This window comes from Lacerta agilis, chromosome 6, assembly GCF_009819535.1.
Source record: "Lacerta agilis isolate rLacAgi1 chromosome 6, rLacAgi1.pri, whole genome shotgun sequence".
Classification (NCBI taxonomy): domain Eukaryota; kingdom Metazoa; phylum Chordata; class Lepidosauria; order Squamata; family Lacertidae; genus Lacerta; species Lacerta agilis.
The window spans coordinates 78,897,432-78,918,071 of NC_046317.1; the positions used below are offsets into that span (position 1 = coordinate 78,897,432).

At 42.3% G+C, this 20,640-nt stretch overlaps 1 protein-coding gene across 3 annotated transcripts in view; it reads left to right on the forward strand.

The window, feature by feature from the left end:
• The first annotated feature begins 2,040 nt into the window (after nucleotides 1-2,040).
• Nucleotides 2,041-20,640, forward strand: part of TSHZ2 (teashirt zinc finger homeobox 2) — a 290,142-nt gene continuing 271,542 nt past the window's right edge. For all 3 annotated transcript variants that reach the window (XM_033153569.1, XM_033153568.1, XM_033153567.1), the window contains exon 1: nucleotides 2,041-2,204. In XM_033153569.1, the coding sequence (XP_033009460.1) occupies nucleotides 2,165-2,204 (40 nt within the window). In that variant the 5' untranslated portion in view covers nucleotides 2,041-2,164. The remainder of the gene's footprint in view (nucleotides 2,205-20,640) is intronic.

Genomic DNA, 20,640 nt, shown 5'->3' on the forward strand with positions numbered 1-20,640 from the left:
CCTCTTCTGTTCTCCATTAATGCAGCTGAATGTACGACAGCGTCCAAAACTGCTGCTCCTCCAGATGTTTCCAATATATCTGGATCACTCTCCGATAAGTGGGACTGTAATGTTACTTCCTCCTTCAGGCCACTTCACACAAGATGATTTCCTTCACGGTTATCACTTCCAGGTGGCTAAGCTGCATGTACGCCATATCGTGTGGCGGACAAACACGTGTGGACTGAGATTTGGTGTACACAGAGCAGGAAGCTGTGACTGGCAGGAGGCTCCCACCAGATGTGTACACTTGTCCAAATGCACATGTTGTGGCGTCCACACATTTTGTTTCTTCTCCTTCCTATGCCAAAGCGATGCTCATGGAGGGAAAGCCTAAAGGATGGTGTTGCCCTTGTTTCACCCTCTTTCTTCTTCCTCCTCCTCCCACTCACCTCTCCATAGCCTCCTCCACTTCTAGGGGTTTCATTTCATTGCCTACCAGCTGCAAGCAGCTACAGCCTGCATCTAGCTATCACCGCCAAACACCTGGGTGAAACAGAGGGAAAGGAAATAAAGGAAACTTCATACAGTTTGTTCCAGAGGCAACCCAACACCTCCTGGGTGTCTTTCTCTGATGGTGAGAACTTGTCAGCAATCTATTTTCAAAAGTGTGGGAAAGAGAGAACTTTATCATGTCTCCTCCCAACTGTGTGTGTGAAAGAGAGGGAATCAGATAGAAGGGTGTGTGCATTTCGTTTTGTTTTTAAAACTCTTTCTAATATTCAGGATGGTGTATGTGTGAGAGCAGCGGTATAGATGTCCCTGGCAATCCTTGGTAAGGGAGAGGCACTCTGAACATGCTCAGATGCACTGTCTACTTCACCTGATCAGCTGTTTTTCAAGGCTGGACCCTGCATGAAATCGATATTCCAGTGCCCTGATTGGCGGGGGGGGGGGGGGTTGGCACAGTTTGGTCCAGTTTCCTGCAGTGATGGGAAAGGGAGGCTAGCCAGGAGGGGGATCATATTATTGGGGGGGGGTGAGAGAGAGGGGTGAGGTGAGTACACAAACAGGTTGGCACTGGAGGAGGAGCGATTGCTTGAATAAGGTGGTCTCTTTCGCTCCTTCCGTCCCCCTCCCGCCGAAGTGCCTGTGATCAGCAAAGCCCTGTCTCTTTAATAAACTGACTGCCTTCTGTCTGCTCGGAGTAAATTTCATCCTGTCATCAGGTCGCGGAGGAGGAGTTTGTTAATGTACAGTTTGCTCAGTGGATCGATGTTCGCTGGCATCGCCTCGCCCTGCCTGTGCTTGTCCCTGTGTGTGTGTGTGTGTGTGTGTGTGTGTGTGGATGTATGTGCGTGTGTGTGGATGTGCGTGTGTGTGAACACCAGATTTCCTCCCATCCAAAGCTTCTCTGTCCTCTTCCATATCACTCACAACCTGGCATCTGACAGCAACAAACCTGCAGTTTTCTCAGCCAACACTCACCAATCCGCCATATAGATCTACGCGAAGGAGGCGACGAGGAAAGGGGGGGGGGCAGAGAAATAAGAGAGAAAGGGGGGTGAGAGGGAAAGAGAGGAAATAGGGGGGGGGGGAACAACCGCCTGAGCTGCTTTTTAAAAAATATTTTGCATATCTATATTTTGCTATTTATTGATCACTTTTCAAAAAACAAAAAATAAAATAAATCCCGGCACATTTTTTTTTTTTTTTTGCATTTGATATTCCTGGATGTTTGCATCAAAGCAAGTCTTGCAACAGTTCAAACAAGACCAAAAGAGAGAGAGAGAGAGACAGAGAGAGAGAGAGAGAGAGAGAGAGAGAAGCAGCCGTTCGCCACCCCCCCCCCCAATCCCGGTTTCTCTTTCCTTTTTAAAATTAAATCCTAAGAATAAGAATCCGAACAGGTTGATCTCGTCAGAGAAGTGCCAAAGAAGAGAGACGGGTGCTTAGTGCTGCCGGCGGTGGGTCGCAGAGGAGGCAAAGCGGCGGAGGGGAGGAAAGGAAGAGAGAGGAGAGAGAGAGAGAGAGAGGGAGGGAGGGGAAGGGAGAGAAAAAAACCACACACAGACACACACACACACACAGAAAGAAGAGAGAGAGAGAGACAGAAAACAAGCCCCGCGAGCTTCCAAGGCTCCTCGGATCTGGAAAGAGAAGTGAGATTGGAGAAAGTACAGCGATGCCAAGGAGGAAACAGCAGGCACCCAAACGGGCAGCAGGTAAGGGGCCAACCCACTCGCCGCAGCCCTCTCGGCGTCTCCTGAAGACCTTTAAGCCCTCCCCTCCTCCCCCACAGTTTATTGTAGGGACGCGCTTGGAGAGATTCTGTCTTTTCAATTTTTTTTTAAAAAAGGAACCCCCTCCCCATCATTTTTATTTCAATCTTTTCCTTTCTGTTCCTCTCCCCCCCCCCCAATCCCTTGCAACTTGGACACTATTGAATCAGCCTCTCTGGAAGCCGACTAGTTTTCGCGCCGGTGCTTATTTTTATTTATTTTTTAAGGGCGGGCGGGGAGGTGCGGAGGGGGAGAAGACCGCTTTTTCGCCTCGTCCCGAAGCTGCTCGGGTCCTGTCTCCCTCTTAAACTTTTCCCCCCAACTTTCTTCCACATGGTTTCTCACCTCTCTCCCCTCCTCTCTCTCTCTCTCTCCCCACCCTCCCCAATCCCCTCGAATCCCCTTTGATCATCTTCTCTTTGCATCCCTACTATGGGATTTGTAACGAGGAGCTCTTGGATTTTATATATATATATATTATTTTGTACTGCAGTTTGCATGTCTCTAGAGGAGTAATGTTTTGCTTTTTTTATTATAAAAAATATCACCATTTCCTTAGCGTCGTTCCTCGTTCAGCTCTTTCTCTCTCTGAAATAGCGGCGGGGGCGGGGGGTGCTGTCTGTCTCTGTTGATGAACCCGCTGGTTGAAGTTCAAGCCTTTGATCATCAGTGGCGAAAGAAAGCGTGCGGGGGGGGGGGGGGAGAAACTGCAACAGGAAATAAAACGAACGTTCTGACGGTTAGGAGGCAGCCCCTTAGATTCCAATCAAATTAATCTTTCGGACTCCTTTCGCTTGCACGCTGCTATTCAAGTTGAAATGCAACTGTTTCTAGGCTGCATGATGAGGGGGGTTCAGATGCACCGAGGGTTTTTTTTTAGGCTTTTCCGGCGGCTCCAGCAGTTTGCAACTTTTTTTTGGGACGGTGTTTTGCTTCGGTTGCAAATGGGGAGGAAAGAGAGGCTTGGAAAAGTTGAGGCTAGTAAGGCAGAGAGGCCTGCACAACGTTAACGTGGATTTTAGGTGTGTGCATGTATTTTAATGTAAGGTTGGTTAATGGGCAGAGACAGAGAGAATAGTTTGCTAGGATTTTTGTTTCTGGGTAGCGCAGGCGGGAAGTTCATTTTTTTTCCCCTGCCACCAGACCCACCCACTGAAAAAATCAGGTTTCCAGATGATTGCCAACTTTGATTTGACATTTGATTGATCACCTGTCATCTTGCTGCCTTTGATCTATTCATTCTTGATACATATCAATAAATCACTCACTATGGTAACCTGAGTGCCAGTGACGCAAGTCTTGTCCTCTAGAATCCCTTAGCCAGACATTCACAATTATTATCTCGTTTGGCTTTAATGTGGGTGGGATTTTTCTTCTTCTTCTTTGTGTTCACTTAGATTAGAACTGTACAGTGAAGCTAAGTTGTTGCTGTGTTGCTGTGTTTTTTTGTTTTATAAACCCCTCTCCAATCCCCCTCTGCCAAGAGATCATCAGATAACGCTTTGCATTTCCATTAGACGCTGAATAATATAGCCTTGAAATGTGGGAAAGTTTCAGGATAGGCATTTGAGTAAATCTTGTGCAGTACTGCTTGAGGACTATCCAAATGTGAAAATTAATCTTGGAGGGGAGAACTGGGTTTGACAAACTTTTACAAACTTGACCCAGTTCAACCTTCGGCAATTCCCCCCCCCCTCCCAATTCTCCCTAATATATGTCTATAAATTAAAAATTATAATTGCAATCCAAAGGTTAGTTACGATTATTTCATACAAAAGAGGTTTAGGTGACTACAATCAAAAGGCGTAATTGAGGCAATTTCTTTGGGGAGTCTTATATGGGGGTTATTTTTCACTCTGCTGAGAGACATTTAGGACAGCAGTTACAGTATTACCACATGGTTATCACTGCACTCATTTGCCAAAAATAAAGAAACCAACCTTTCCTTGTTAGCAGTACAAGTTTAGATTTTTCTATATGAATACAGGCCCTATTTACTACGATTCTCCTTCTTTATAAACGGAGACTCCAATGTCTCTTGAAAGCATTTCTGTTGGCTTTGTGGGTGCTGGCAGCCCTGATCCGCCATGTACACATTCCTTGATTTTCCTTTCCATCGGACTTTTGAACACTCCTTCTTCCTGAAGTGTGCTGGAATTTAAGAGGTTAGGGATTCCGGAAAAGGTAGGTTCATGTGCCACCTTGAAATAATATCATACAATAGGCATCTTATGCATGATAACAGCCTCCTTGTTAATTACACTGGTATCATCCTTGGTCCTCAGCCAAGATGCCACTCCCCTGAAAAGAACTTTGGAACATTTTTAATATTTTTTGGTAGAGGTTTTCAAACTGCTGGGTGACAGTTTGAATAACTTGGCCCCATGATATCCCGTAATTATGTTGTGAAATATGTGCTTGGCTTTCAGAAGTTATTGCCCCCTGATTCCCTTTGTCCCTATTTAATATTTGTTTCAAGTTATGAAGGGGGCTGGTTCTTTAAGGTTACATCTAACAAAGCAAATGGAGAGCAAGTTTCTACTGCTTCAGAGTTTACACGGTGTCTTTAAAACACCGTGCAACATTGTTATGTTTGTTGTTTTCATTTCCCTTGCTCTAGTATACAGATTCTGTTTTATAAGGTGAAGGAGATCTTGGAAGTCCAGGAGCCACAACATGGCCTTAGGCGGAATGAGGAAGGTGTGGAGGAAGTAATTGATTATCCAGATGTTTGACACAACAAGTATTCTCTTTCGCCTTCTTTTAATGAAAGCTTTGTAATTCTTTAAAACAAACAAACAAACAAACAATCTGCATGCTCAAGGAGGGACATTGGATTATGACACTGGATTATGCTTCGGAAAAGTTTGCAACTTTTTAGGAAGCTGGTTTCTAAGGGGAAGGAAGGCATTAAGGTATAGGATCCTGCACATAGCTGCTTTGGCCATTGCTCGAAATTATATCCTATGCACAACTGTAAATAATTGCGTCCCAGCACTGACTTCAAAAGCAGGTTTCCCATTTGATTAATGAACGACGTAAAGGTTAGAGAGAACAAGCAAGTGAATCAGCAGGGATGTCCCGCTGCTTGATGAAAAGCTACCTGCATGGCAATTTCCACCCCTCCACCCCCCTATAATTAATGTTAAGCCCCGAGATCCTTATATTGTATGTTACAGAATGCTGTAATGAAACCGGTGGTGTAAGTGAATAAGTAGGGGCTATTTAGGCTTGATGATGGCATATTTTGTCCTTAACTCTTTTTGTTGTTGTTTAAATCGTACTTTGAGTCAGGAAAACAGCGATGTCAAACACATATGTTCGCCTTGACTCATTTCTCAACAGCATTGTTCTCCCCCCCTTCCCCAACTATTGTCTGCATAATTCTTTGAGCAGATGTTTGAATATTTTTAGGTCAGTGGCTGACATTACATCATACATTTATTTGTAATGATATATTACATGTGCATTGTTATCTTCCATCCCTAAAGAGCCCAAGGTGCTTTGCAGACTGTCGGTCTGATTCCCTTCTTCTCCCCTGGTTGAGAGACGGGAGGAATTCTCCTGTAGCCAATGGGATTACATCGTGGTGAGAAAGATGAGCATTAGGCCGAGAATGTTGTTTCTGAATTATAAAAAATGCAGCTGTCTCTGGGGAGCAGCCATTGCATGACCCAACACAATTGAGGGGAGAGGAAAAGCTAGGACCAAGACTGAATTGATATGTTAATTCCATTTTTATTTCTCTATATCGGAAATAGCTTTCATACCCAATTGCACAGGATTAAGCCCTCCTCTCCTCCTACAGCTTGTCAAGATGTGCATATTTTACATTACAAATTGTGAATTTGCTGCATATTGCTGGGGAATGTAAAATCTGGACTTAGCACTTTTCTTTTTCTCCCCCTTTGGTTCTCTTTCCTGCCTCTGCTGGGCCCTGATAGGTTGCCTGTTTAAGAAGCAAAAGCTCAAAAGTACAACACAGGGAGCAAGCAGCTGCATTTACTTTGTTTACTCCGGAGCTAGAAATGAATAATGCAGATTTTGTTTTCATGAAAGTCCTTGTGTGGCAGTAAACATAAGACTATTAGCAATCATTACTTAAAAGTTGCAATTTGCACCTTAATAGTACCAGTTATTTAAATAGCGAACAACCGTTTCAGACGTAGCAATCCACCTTCTTCTGGGGTAGACTAGCAAGGTCTTAGGTCTCATATATGGCATAGTAAGAGATGTGTGTTATGCATATAATCATGATGAAAGGCTTTGCATTTATGCAATGTTACTACTCGCCCCATTATTAGAAAGACAATAAAACTGGGTACCAAGCAGAATAGGCCTGAATGATACTATAAATAAAAATGCATTGTCTTCCTTGTATTCTCCCCCGGGAGAGGAAGTATGCATCAAAGACTCTTGCTTCAGAACTCTTCAAGTTCATATCCTTATATCACAACACTGACAGATTACATGAAAGCAATTTGGGTTCAAAAAGGAGGAGAGATATTCAACTTCTTAGGCGGAATAAAATGGCCCCATTCTTGGCTCAAAGCCCACCCACCCCATTTGATACCATCAAATGGGCTGGCCGGCCCAAGAGGCAAGGTGAGGCGACCACCTCAGGCAGCAGTGTCTACCAGCAGATCCCAATGTCCAACTTTTCTTCCCTGACCCCTTTCTTCCTTGGTGGAGACCAAGGCCAACTTGGCATCTGCCTCCAGTGCCTAAAATGTCTCGGGATGGCATCTATCTGGATTGCATTTGGGGATCAGGCAAATGCACCGATCCATTTCTGGTTGTGGATTGGGTTCGTGGGACCACACATGAAATGTGTGAGATGGATGGCAACAATTGCACCACACATCTTTAACTGACATGGGGCGGAAGTCTCCTGGCCATTTGGCAGTACAATGATGTAACATGCAACCAATTTGCCATCTGGGTAGATTATTACTTGGGACCCAATTTCCCCTGCCCTTTGTATATCCATTTCATTTTGTGAATCAGAACGGACCACCATATCAGCTCTCAGAAGAATATGGTATTTGGATTGCTATTTTTCTTGTTGGTATGGACAACTCACTTCTGTTAATAGCTGGCTACACTTTAGAGTTTCCTCCCAATTTCTATGGCACGTTTCATTGGGCATGGGGAGCATTGCAGTTTTTACCTTCCTTATTTTCACTGCAACTACAGGTAGGTAGGTGAAGGTTAGGCTGAGAAAATGGCTTGCCCGGGCTGCTGGAAGAGCTTCATAAATGATCAGGAATTTCATCCTGGTCCTCACCTGTAGGCAGCCTACACTTATTTCTTTGCCTTGTGCTTCCTCCTTAAATCTCAAATGTCCCCATATGGTAAAGAATACTGTACTTTAACCATTTCCTTTTTCTGATCCAGGGATTTTTGAGACCTTTGGTGAAAGGTGCTTCTAGTGGTCCTCCCTAACCTGGAAGCAAAACACACTCATAAATTTATCATGATGTTTCTGACTTTCTCTGTTCTTCCATGATACTCAATGAGAATGGGTAGTGGTCCTTTTGGAAATATTGTTGCCCAGGCAGCTGGTCTAACCTAAGTCAGCCCTGCTCAAGCATTTATCTTCCCATCATTTAGTCTGTTGCACTAAAAACAACAGTCTTGCTGTTGTGCCTTACATACAGGAAATGTTGCCCTGAGTTCTCCTGTGCCTCAGGATAACACCCCATACATATGAAGTGGTTGGTAGCTCACAAAAACTTATTATGATGTCACATCATGCTTTCCCTCCATAGCTTTGTACAACCCCCATTCAGATGAAACATTTACTAGTTCGCTGGGAGAGACGTCTAGTGGTCTTACACCTCTCTGCTTCACACCCCGGTAAAGACGCAGCTCCAAAAAAGATATTCCAAAGCAGGGCATGTGTACTGTATATGTTTCAGTTTTTTGCAGGGCCCATGTCAGGAGTTGCCACGTTTGGGCATCTGCCAAGAGCTCTCTATTCTAGCAGGCAGCCCACAGAAAAGTCCCCTGGATCTGCTGCAATAAATAGAGAGACTCACTGAGGGTGGGGAGAGCATCTTGTCCAAACTTTCCTTCCTACCCAGAAAAAAATTCCAGGAGCTGGCACAATGTCCAGTAAAGGCTCCCAACCAGAATGTGATATTCATTATCCTCTAATAAATTTTCAAAACTGCTTAGATATTATGCATGGGTGGACCCCCATAACTTTTTTTTTTAAATTCAGTGCAAACTTGGAAACATTTTCTCATTTCCCTGAATTTTTTATTTTTTGTCCAAGCCATAATCTTCCTTGATTTTCTTTTCGGCAAAATACGGTGTCTGGTTTTCGTTCAGGTGTGGCCGCAGAACTATTCAACTTCAGTCAATGACGTGCTGATGTTCGGTATCAGGCAGACATAGAATAGCCATTGCATTAAGCAATTAAGTCTGTTGTGCAGACTTTAAGAGTTCAAATGTTAACGATTAAAAAAAAATGTTAATTTGTGGCAGGAATCTGATCTGGTTATTTTAGTGGCTGAGATATTGGTTGCAAATGCAGAATATAGTCTTCATTTAGACTCTTTCGGATTGTATTGCAGACAGGGGAGCGTTGTGTAGGCAGCGCAGCACACGAAGTTTCTTTTCATAAAGCCTGGCTATGAAAATACCCCTTTGTTAATTTTATTAAGGCATCTTTCTTTCTGAAATTAAAGACATTTGTAAAGTTTTTTACTTCCAGAACATGCTCACACAAGCAGCAGGATGGCTTAAGGAGCCTGATAACTTGAGCCAGCTGGAAACATGTTTGATTCACAGCAGAAGATTTTAGTTTCATTCATTCAACAAATTGGAATGATTGATTTTTGCATTGTGTGTGTGTGTGTGTGTGTGTGTGAGAGAGAGAGAGAGAGAGAGAGAGAGAGAGAGAGAGAGAGAGAGAAAGAAAGAAAGAAAGAAAGAAAGAAAGAAAGAAAGAAAGAAAAAGAAATTTGTGGGATTGTTGGTCCAACCCAGCAGACCCTATTCTTATGGACTGCATCCCGTTTCTACAAATGCTTACTCTGAAGTGATTGCTGCTGAATTCAGTGACGGTTACGCCTGAGCAAGGCTGTGTGCAAAGATTGCTGCTTTAGGCAGCAATCCTATATCGACTGGGAGTAAACTCCATAGAACTTAATGGGTTTTACTTCTGAGTAGATTTGCAGAGGAGTGGACTCTTAGTTTCCTTCCAAGGCCTGGCACTGAAAGTACAGCGAGATTAGGCTCTTAATCTGAAAAATAAAAGGATATTGTTAAGGTTATGGCGTGAGTGATTTTTTTGCCCTTAGCCTTCCTGTAGAACTTCCCTGCGGAGTCTTTGGAGAGGTCTGGTTTTCTTTACTGTAGTCACTTTATAGTCCTATAACAGTGTTTCCAAATCAATGGCATTATTATTGCTATTGTGTTTCCTGTCAATTACAAATGGTGCTCTGAAGTGCTTTCTACATTCTCTTTGTAACAAACTGGAAATTAAGTGTGTGTGTGTGTGTGTGTGTGTGTGTGTGTGTTTAGTGGGGCAAAATACAGCATGGCCTTTAAAATGTCCCTTAAAATGAGCGGGGGAGCTGGGATTGCAGCAGGAGTTTACAAAGCCTGAAGACCTGTGAACATCAGATCCCACCCCTGCCCCACCAACACATGGCACATCCTCAAAGTGTCATTTAGGTTTAGAAACTGAAATAGTTTTTCCTCCGTACTAGGATAACCTCTGATGCAAGGCGCTTGGTATTTTGCATCTTTAATGCCATTTTATAAACGAGATGCTTAATGCAGCCTTTTGTGAGCTAGAACATACCTTCATGCTGAAAAGCAACTAGGGAATGGTGTCTTTTTAAGATTTCTTGGGGAAATGGGTCACAGACGAGCACTGTTCCCCATTAGATTTACACATTCCCTTTGGCAACTGTTGTTGATAGTCACTTTTTTTTTAAGAGAGGGATTTAAAAATAGTTGAAAATACTAGAATCAGGAGCTAAAGGTTTAGAATAGAAAAGGGGAGAGGTTCTTTATTTCTGAAAAAGCACAGTTTTACCATCAGGAAGAAAAAGGCCTAACATTATCTACAAAAAAAGTAATAAGCTTTGGAGCGGGGCGGCTGGGGGGGGGAGAATACATTGTTTATGATCTATGGCCTGCAGTAATGCTGTTTAATGGTCTCCAAGAAATCTGGCCAAGGCGAAACTGAATCTCCTCTAGGAATATCTAAATGTAAATAAATGTGCATATGTGCATCTCCATGCTCTCAGTTCCCACACGTACATTCCTCCACATACATGCCCAGGCGCAAATAAAAAGGTTATAGAAAAACAAGGCACTGAGAGTTTTGCTGATATGAAGTGTTAGTCTTCCAAACTGCATGGAGAGAGAGAGAGAATTTTTAAATGCTCAAAACACTTTGAAACAGTCGTTTTGTTAAAAATTGATTCCATTCTCAGTCCTGCGCACACATGCATTCAGGGAAGGCTATAGAGAAACGTGACCCTCGCAATCTTGTTGATAGGAAGATTTAGTTTTCCAAATTGCAAAAGACGGAATAAATCTTTATATGCTCTGGACCATTTGAGACAGTTGTTTTGTTCAAAGAACAAAAGAGCCCCCAACTCACCGTGGGGAGAAAAAAATATCAAGTCCCAACATAACAAAAAAAACCTAGCATGCTTGTACTGGTGGTATAAATTGTAGGGAAGGCAAAAAGCAAGTTGCTTCCTTCGGTTTGCTCTGCTTTGGCTGCTGTTCGCCAAGTGCAGATGTTCAGTTCCAATTGATTCCATCACCCGTTTTCAGGTGCTGCTACGAAGTTCATTTTGATGAAATTTTCTATTAGGAGCAATTAAATTCAAACATATTAATAGCCAGGAGCTGTGCTGTAATGCTTATGCGTTTGTGGCAAATGCATTCTCTTCCTTTTAAGCTCTTTGTGATAATAAACATAATATTGTTCAACTTTATTGGGGGAGAGAGAGAAAATTCCGAGGGAAAAGTTGCCGCATTAGTGCCGCATTTTTATTGTATTAATGTAAATGAGATGCCGTCTTTGCTCTTTCATCTCCGCATATTGTATCTATTATTTCTCTATCTTGCTCTTTGCTGGGTAAGTGCCTATATTCTCCTACTTGCATTCAGCATAAAACTGCTATCATCTAATGATACCCTACCTCATTAAAGTTGTTCATGATGCAAAGGGGGCTGTGATAAGGCACCATCTTCCCTACCTTAAATGGTTATGGAAAAGCAGAGCCATCGAACGTGTGAAAATAGCGTGATCCATCTTGAATAACCATTAAAATTGGGCATGTCAGAAAAAGAACAACAGCAGCGACAGAAACTTTTTTTTTTTTTTTTACTGGGGAAGAACAGATCCATAGCCCCAGGTGGCAAATATGCGAAGCAATAAGGTTTTTAAGAAGCTTTTGGTTCTTCCTCTATCACTCTCAGAAGACTACTTTAATTGAAAAACCTGTTGTGCCTGGTTTTCTGTATGTATACGAGGAAAAGCCCAGTTTTCCTAAAGGATTTGTATTTTGGCTTACCATAATAGTTAATTTTAAAAATAACTTCCCAGCTCTTGTTTTCTCTCCTTTAAACATCAAATATGTAGCGGATCTTAACTTGTAAAGAAATTCCCCCACCCACCCTATTGCTATTATAACTTTTTTTAAAAATGCTATTAAATATTCCCAAGGTGTCACTCCTACATACAATATTTGGCCTGTTTCTGTAAGAATTCCTGTACAATCTGCCCTGGAAAAGGATACACCATGCTGTTTGCTATTTTAATGAAAATGATTATATCCATCAAAATCTACTGTGCGATTTCAGCTAACCGTGCTTAGGAAAGAAAAAGGGATGGAATCAAAGGCATCAGAATGCAGAAGTTAAAAGCCTGTGTGTTTCTCTGGTCTTTTTCGCTGATGCCACTGAGAGGTCCTTCTGTGCAGTGATGAGAAGTGGTTTGGTTTATGAGATGGCATAATGATGCACATTTTGCAACACCATCATTCTCTTAAATCCCCTTCAAAGATTGCCAGATCTGTAATTCTATGTGTACACAGGTGATCATCTCATTTTGTTCCAGACAGTAAGTGACTTTTTCTAGGAAAAGAGCCGGATCTCTTAAAGGATGTCAATTTAGGGGCAGGAAAGAGACAAACAAAGGATGGCAGCTAGAGATGTGTGCCAACTCCTTCATCCTGCAGTTTGGACTGCAATATTGATAAACCTGGCCAAAGCAGCAATGGAGTAACCAGTGGGGAAGAAATAGTAGTTATGAGTGATAGGAGCCCTCTTATGTCCTTTAAAATGGAGAAAAGGTAGGATACAAACTAAGTAGTCTTGAGCCACCACAGAAGTTTATATAAATCTGCCTGGAGAAGTTGCACGCACTGGCGCTTAGGCATTTGGTGTTTCAACATTGCTGAGGCATCTGTCTAAGCAAACTCACTGCGCCTCGGGCTGGTGTCTCCAGTGCCGATCGTGCAGTGGGCCAGAGGGTAGGGGAGCGTGCACCCATATGCGTGTGCACACGCTATTTTCGGTGCACTTCCAGGTCGGAGGAGCACCGGAAATATCTTGTGCGCATATGCACGGGCCTCCTCCGCCCCAGATGTGCACCGGAATTAACGCTTGTGCATGCGCACAAGCTATTTCCTGTGCTCCTCCAACCCAGAAGTGGGCAGCCGCACCGTGCTGAGGTCAATGGGACTTATTCCCACCTAGAACAAAGTAGCATGTTCTGTCTTTGGAGATTCATTATGTACTACATAATAAGCAACGGACAGAATAGAACGATGATGGCTCTTTTAGCACCAGAAGTGCAAAGGAGATGTTTCACTACGTAAGCTGGATAATTATGGGATTGTTAGGAAGCAATGGGTTTGTGCATGCATTTCATTTAGTAATTTCCATATACTATTACCACCATACATTCTTAGATACATCTAAAACAAATCATGCAGATATTATATATTATATAAAAATGCATAAATTCAGCACACTACTAACATGCAGTTCATTTATACATTCACCCATATGTTTTCTTCATGCATACATGTATTTTCAAGGCAGTTGGGCTGATTATTCTGCAATTTTGATTTTTTTATTTTCATGTAGGAAACTAGCAGTTTAAGTGGGGTTGGAATTTTTTCCTGAGATAACAGCTTTTGCATTCCTGTTTAGCATCTTTGAATCCCTTGCATATCCAAGGGATCTTGGCAAACTACTGCTGTTGAGAACGGGCAGTTAGTCTAATCACCTATAATAAAGTGCAAGTGTCTCTGCGTCCAGTCCCTGTGTCCGTGGGATTGCGCTACTGCGCATGTGCCCCACGGACAGCCGTTGGGACTTGGAGCACAGTGACACTCTGCGCGTGTTCCCGATGTTGCTAGGGCAACAGGCACGCTATGCGCAGAGCTGGCTATGTCATGCGGCTCTCGCGTTGTTAGAAAAAAAACCGAGATAAGCGAGAGCCGCTCAGTCAGCTCTGCGCATGTCCCCGACGTTGCTAGGGCAACAGTTTGACCACATATGTTCTAGCGCCCGTTAATTTAATGGGGTTAATGTACTAGTCTGATATAAGAGAGCTTCCTCAGTTATATAAGAGGGCAGATGCCTGGGCGATCATACCGTAAAAGTGATTATATTGTAATGCCACCTAACCAACCAGGTGGGTGATATGGCAATTGAGACCAAAGTTCATGTAAATGAATATGTGAGCATTTTTCGCAAGGAATCCTGAGAAAATCATCAACAGGTTGAGATTCCTTTCAGCACTCCAAGAAACATTTGTGGAAAACCATGAATAGTTTGGCTCAACCCTAAACGTCAAGGCTATGCCCAGAGTAATGTATCCTTGCAGCATTCTCCAGTGATGATATCACAGTGGCCAACTTTGAAAGGTGCTCCGCAATGGAAACATAATTAAGTGCTACCCAATATCATGGGACTGACTAACAGTTCATTCGCACAACGTGCTTTTCCCATCACTGGATGATCAGCTTCCCACAACTGCAATTCCCTCATCTGCACCAAATGCATTTGCCTGGGAATTCTCTGTTGCAAGAGTCATCGTGGGGAATTGTTCCATGATGGGAAAAACATACAGGAACACGAAACCAAAAAAAAAAGAGAGAGCAAAGTGTAAATTAATGCTGCATTGGCATCACTCTAACAATATTGTCAGCAGATAGCTCAGTAAAAAAATGGGACAGCTTAAGGTGCCGGACAAAATGTCTCAATCCATTCTAGCAGCATAGTTTTGAGGTTGCACCGCTGAACAATATGCTAAGCTTTCACACTGATTTTGTTTTGCTCCTGGTCAAGCCAGGAATGAAGAGCCGCCATGATTTGAGCTGCAGGGTATATCAGTGTTTTTCAACCTTTTTTGGGCAAAGGCACACTTGTTTCATGAAAAAAATCACGAGGCACACCACCATTAGAAAATGTTAAAAAATTTAACTCTGTGCCTATATTGACTATATATAAAGTAATTCTCTTGAATTTTTCAATTTTTCCCACGGCACACCAGGCAACATCTCGCGGCACACTAGTGTGCCGCGGAACAGTGGTTGAAAAACACTGGGGTATATCAAGGACCACAAGGAATGATCTCTGCAAATAAAGCACCTAGAAATACCGTGGCGTTATTAGAATACAGAAACAGTTCACTTTGCATCACCCACTGGTAGGCTGCAACTTCCTAACACACATTATACCTTTGGGGCTACAACACGGAGGAAGAATGAGAAAGAGGGAGAGGGGTGGGGAGAGGAAAACGAGGAAAGGACAGAACTGAGAATAAACTTGGACACATGAATGAATACAGTGGTACCTCTGGTTACGAACTTAATTCGTTCTGGAGGTTCATTCTTATCCTGAAACTGTTCTTAACCTGTGCTACCACTTTAGCTAATAGGGCCTCCCGTGCCGCCGCCGTGCGATTTCTGTTCTCATCCTGAAGCAAAGTCCTTAACCCGAGGTACTATTTCTGGGTTAGCGGAGTCTGTAACCTGAAGCGTCTGTAACCCGAGGTACCACTGTATTGACATCGGGCCCCATTCTGTAGCTTGGGATTAAAAGTGGTTTCCGAGTCTGAAAAACTTCACGTCGATTAGCACAGTGGCTAATCCAGCTCTGAAAGCTGTTCTCTCACCTGCAATGCATTGCTTTATGCTGTTCCTCCTCCCAGGCACCCATGCCCAATCCATGCCTTATCTTCTCAGTAAATCTCAGATACAGTTATCGGATGCTGCTGTTCCCCCTTTTAAAGATCGCAGAAGAAGCTTTTGTCCTGCACAGTGTATGTAGGCAGGGTTAGTCACTTTGCGTCTGTGATGTGGCAAGACACCAGTAACGCAGGCCAGACTTCTTCACTGCTGGCTATGGGAGGAGAAGAAGGATGCTTCTACTGAGCTGCATCTGCCATGACTAGCTTGGAGTGCATCATTGTGCCTGTGGGAGTGCTCTGGAGCCTGTGTGTCATGTCTCTTCAGCTTGTGTCTGGTCACACAGAAACTCTTTCCCCATCCATCCCACATCTGTGGTGAAACCAGGACTGTAGTTAGCATGGCCTTCAAGCTGTGCAAAACATAAGCAATTCAGATATCCGGAAAACTGGAAATCTGGTAGCTGTTTCCCTCATTCCTCATGTTTATCCTCTTCCGGTCTTGTTGCACAGTGTGGTGGGAGGGTGGGGTGGGGTTGGGGTGGGGGGAAATATAGCATAAACTCAATCAAAATGCATCATTGTTCAGAATTGCAAATAAAAAAACTGCACTTGGCATATTTTCCCTTAAAGCGCCTCTTAATACGTATTGTCAAAACGTCTAAAGATGTCTCTTACTCATAAGCATTTAATTATTTGTGACACTCAAACTAATATCCAGAGCTGTGGGGGAAAAATAATGGTATTAAATATTTTCTCTTGTCAAATGGTAACAAAACATTGCCTACATGATAAACTCTTCATTATTTTCATGTAATGTATTTCATATATATATATATATATATATATATATATATATATATATATATAATGAGATTGAATGAGATTTCTGATGTCCATATCTGATTCTTGATATCCATCCCTTATGTACCAATTTGTTTTTATTTGTTTATTTTAAAAGTTTATTGTATCCTGCCTTACCTTCTGAAAGCGAGCAGCAAAAGGGCCAATAAAAGTTCATACTTCAAAGTGGTTGAAACCATAGAAACATATTTTCTTTTTCTAATAAACAAAGTCTCGCGCAATGTACGCATATATTGTGAGCCATGCAAGACTAGTGCAAACTAAAACTGAAAATGCCTTCTCTGACCATTTGTGTGTGTGTGGGTGAGTGGTGGCGATAAATCATGGGAGGGGGGAAAAAGAAATTCCTCCAAAATTTTGGAAGTGGTTCCTTCTTACATTACAAAGGGGGAAAGGTTTTTTCTTTTATCCTTGCTTTTTTTTTAAAAAAAACTTTTTTAAAACATTGGTGCCAGGTTCTCTCTGCATGTCAACATAGTGGGGAAGACCTTTTGGCCTGCTCAGTCTGCAAACTGTTGATGATAAACTTCAATGCACTTGCGTTCCCTTTTGATTGTTAACTATATTTTTAAAAGTATTGGAACATACATGCCTTCAGTTACCCTCCTTTCCAACCAACCCCTCCATGCGGCCCTGGGCACTGGCAACCCACGCTATGCCACTGGATGGCACAGATTTTGCATGCAAAGATGATGCTCTACAAGCCTTCAGTGCACCACTGCATAGAAGAGCAAGTGTGTGTATTTAGGGAAGTTTTTAATATTTAATGCTGTATTGTTTTTAACACTCAATTGGGAGCTGCCCAGAGTGGCTGGGGAAACTCAGCCAGATGGGTGGGGTATAAATGATGATGATGATGATGATGATATTATTATTATTATTATTATTATTATTATTATTAATCATTATTTATTTATTTATTTAAAATGTCTAATTGTGACAATTGAGGCTTCTTTCAGTGCAAGACAGGAGCCTCAGAACCCAGTGGTACGGGATGTGTGTGTTTGTTTGTTTGTTTGTTTGTGTGTGTGTTTGTCACACAACCAGCTTTACTATGGAGCTGTATGCAGCAGTTGCTTCAGGGAGCAGATCTTACGGAGGCACAATTTTCTATTTTCTGACCTCTAACTCTGTGTGTCGTTTAAAATACGTCTATCAAAGTGGCTCATCGTTTAGATTTTTTTTTTTTTTGTACTTCACTTCAGGTACCAACATGTTTAAAGCCAGCACTAGTTTGAGAAGATTTTGGCACACTGATTTTTCTCTTAACAGATTTGTGAGGTAGAGGTCTGAGGCCAAGATGCAAAGGGAAGGGCGCAGATGCTCTGTGTATGGCAATGGATTTATTTTTTAACCTTCATTTCTACCTCAGGGCAGATCTACACTATACACTTAAAGGACACCCAAGGCACATTTAAAGCACACAGCTCCCCCCCCAAAAAAAAAGAATCATGGGAACCATAATTTGTTAAGGGTGCTGGTAATTGTAGTTCTGTAAAAGGGAAACTACAGTCCTCAAGTTAGAGGTGGCAGGCAAAAGAAGTGAATTTCCCCATTTTTCACAACAAAGGTATACCTAGCGCAATAACCACTGGACCTATTTGTCAAGTTTCTTACCCAGGAGAACCCCCCCCCCCCTCATAGTCTGCACTAAAAAAAATAAAAAAATCCCACGAGTGGAGAGAATGTGATTTCTATTTCCCCACCCGAGAACAGTAAATTCTGCCCTTGTAGAAAAACCACAGCGCTTATTTTTTTTGAACACAGGCAAGCTTCATTTTACTCAGAAGCAACAACCATACTTAAATCCAGTTCTGGCAAAAAAATAAAATAGAGACTTCCTTTAATTTTTTTAAAAAATTTAAATATTCCCTGCACAAACACCCTGGAAGGATCTGATTGATATTTGGCAGGCTTAATCCACTCTGGAGGGGCTTGTTTTACCTGCATATTTCATTTGCTTATGCAAAAAGGGGGGGGAAGCTATAGTTGTTTTAGATTGCCCTATTATCTTCAATAGTGGTGAAAACAAGCTTTGGTTTTAACAGATCTGATTTGAACCTTAATAACAGATCAAATCAGAATGAAACATCGTGGGCCTGAAAGCGAGCTGCTTCCAAATGTTACAGATCAGACACAGACACAAGGTAAATCTTTTGGTCACTGCACATTCCTGGATAATGCAGAGCAAAATACAGTGGTACCTCGACTTACAAATTACTCGACATACGAATTTTTCGAATTACGAATGAAAAAAGTGCCCGCACGCCTACAAATTTTTTCAACATCCGAAGGACATCCGTTGGCGGTTTTAGATGGGGTTTACTCGACTTACGAATTTTAGATGCGGTCTACTCGACTTACGAATTTTTCTGAATTTTTCGTTTCCAATGCATTCCTATGGGAAAATCGCTTTTTTCAACATGCGAATTTTTCAACCTACGAATGTGCATTCGGAACAGATTAAATTTGTAAGTCGAGGTACCACTGTAGTCCAGTTGTCTAACTCAAAATAAGACAGCTTCCTAATTTATTAATTTTTTTTACATTCTTGGAGGTTGAGGAGAATGTTCTGTAGAGAACATTCATAGGGAGCCGCACACAGAAGGGGAAAAACGTTATGGCAAAGCATAGACCTACAACAAAATTTTGGACTGAAGCCTATGTTATCATAATAGTTTCTAGATAACATTTCAGCAACATAAGCCCCTGTAGAGCAGGAAAGGAGATTCTTTAGTGCTCTGTAGAGCAGATCGGATCTGAGGTGAGAAGACCACCAATGTGGTCAATATGGCTGTAATGCAGTGGCACAAGGTTTTTACCTCTTCAAATGATTAGTGCTTTTTGAAATATGACACATCCTACAACACTAATATGTGTGCTAAATGTTACAGAACACCTCCCCCCAGTACCTTTCTGAATTACAGCCTCAGATCTGGATTTTGTGACTTTTAACTTCAGACTCTAATTATAACTAAAGAATGTCTGAAATGCACAGAGGTCTGCAATGCATCTTGGGGGAAAATCTTAAACATGGATAAATAATTTAGTTTGACAGAAACAGATGAGAAGAAACAATTTGGAAGTGAGTTCCATTTAGCATCTTATCTCTTAGAGATGATTTTGACAAGGAAATGTGGGTTGGGCTGGGCTGGGTTCTCCCTCACTCCAACCCCACTCTGGACCAAATTGCATTATTTGACTTAACATTTTGTGTTAATTAATGGAATGTTTGAGTCTACATTAATTTAAATTAATTTAATTAGACACATGGGCAACGAAAGGCGCATTTGTCACTCTTGCAGAAATGGAACCCTAATATGTGTCAGTTAAGGCTTTCTGCAGTGCTCAGGGTGGTTTTTGATTGGTTGGGGATCCCACAATCTGGACTAAGCAGTTCAGAGTCTTTTGTTGTTCACTTGGATGGTGAAGAGAAGGAGCACTCCTATGCACAATTATACAGGTGCATTAGAGACCTTCATAGTTTTGGATTGTAACCAGTGCTATTTTTCTAGAAAAAAAGGTGCTGGAACTGAGTTCCAGTGAGTTCCTCCTGATAAAGAAGTTCTGATTGCAACCATTATTTCAGTCTGTAGAAGTATAAAGTCATGAGCACTAATCTGCAGAAGCATAAAGTTACACTATAATCAGAGCTGAATACGCAGAAGATTGCTCCCTAATTATTAACTTATTTATTTTTAAAAGGAAAGCCTGTGTTTGAAGTTACTGTATATATTAGTTTAATCACATCAATTAACTTTTTTTCTTTTTACATAAATAAGCTCGTAAGTGTTTGGCCAGCAATGATAGCATCTGGTCTTTGCCAAGACAGAGCTTACTTGCAAGAGAGCCAATGTGGTTAAGAGTCTGGTCCTATTTGCAAGAGGCTGCTCTTGAGGTGGCATTGCAAGTGGAGGTTGCCAAGGACATGGCAGATCCAGCCTCCAAGAGGTGCACTTCAGTTGTTGCTGCCACCCTTGCTCCAGTGTAGAAGCAGTGGGCGATGCATTCCTTGGAGGCTGGATCCTGTGAGTCCTGCTGCCCGAGGCGGTCATCTCACTTTATCTCACAAGTGGGCCGGTCTTGGGTGGGTGGGTGGTTCTGCTGCACTCTGATCTGAGGTGCACTCATGAAAACCTGAGTAGAAAGGGAGGCAAGTGGGGGCTTTTTTATTATTCTCCCTCCTGTTGAAGTCGGTTGGAGATAAAATTCCTGACACCAGGCCCAGGGCTGGTACAGTATAAACTTCCATCAGCAATGGGTGCATAATACAGTCATACCTCATGTTACATTTGCTTCATGTTACGTTTTTTTCAGGTTGCGTCCCATGGTGAC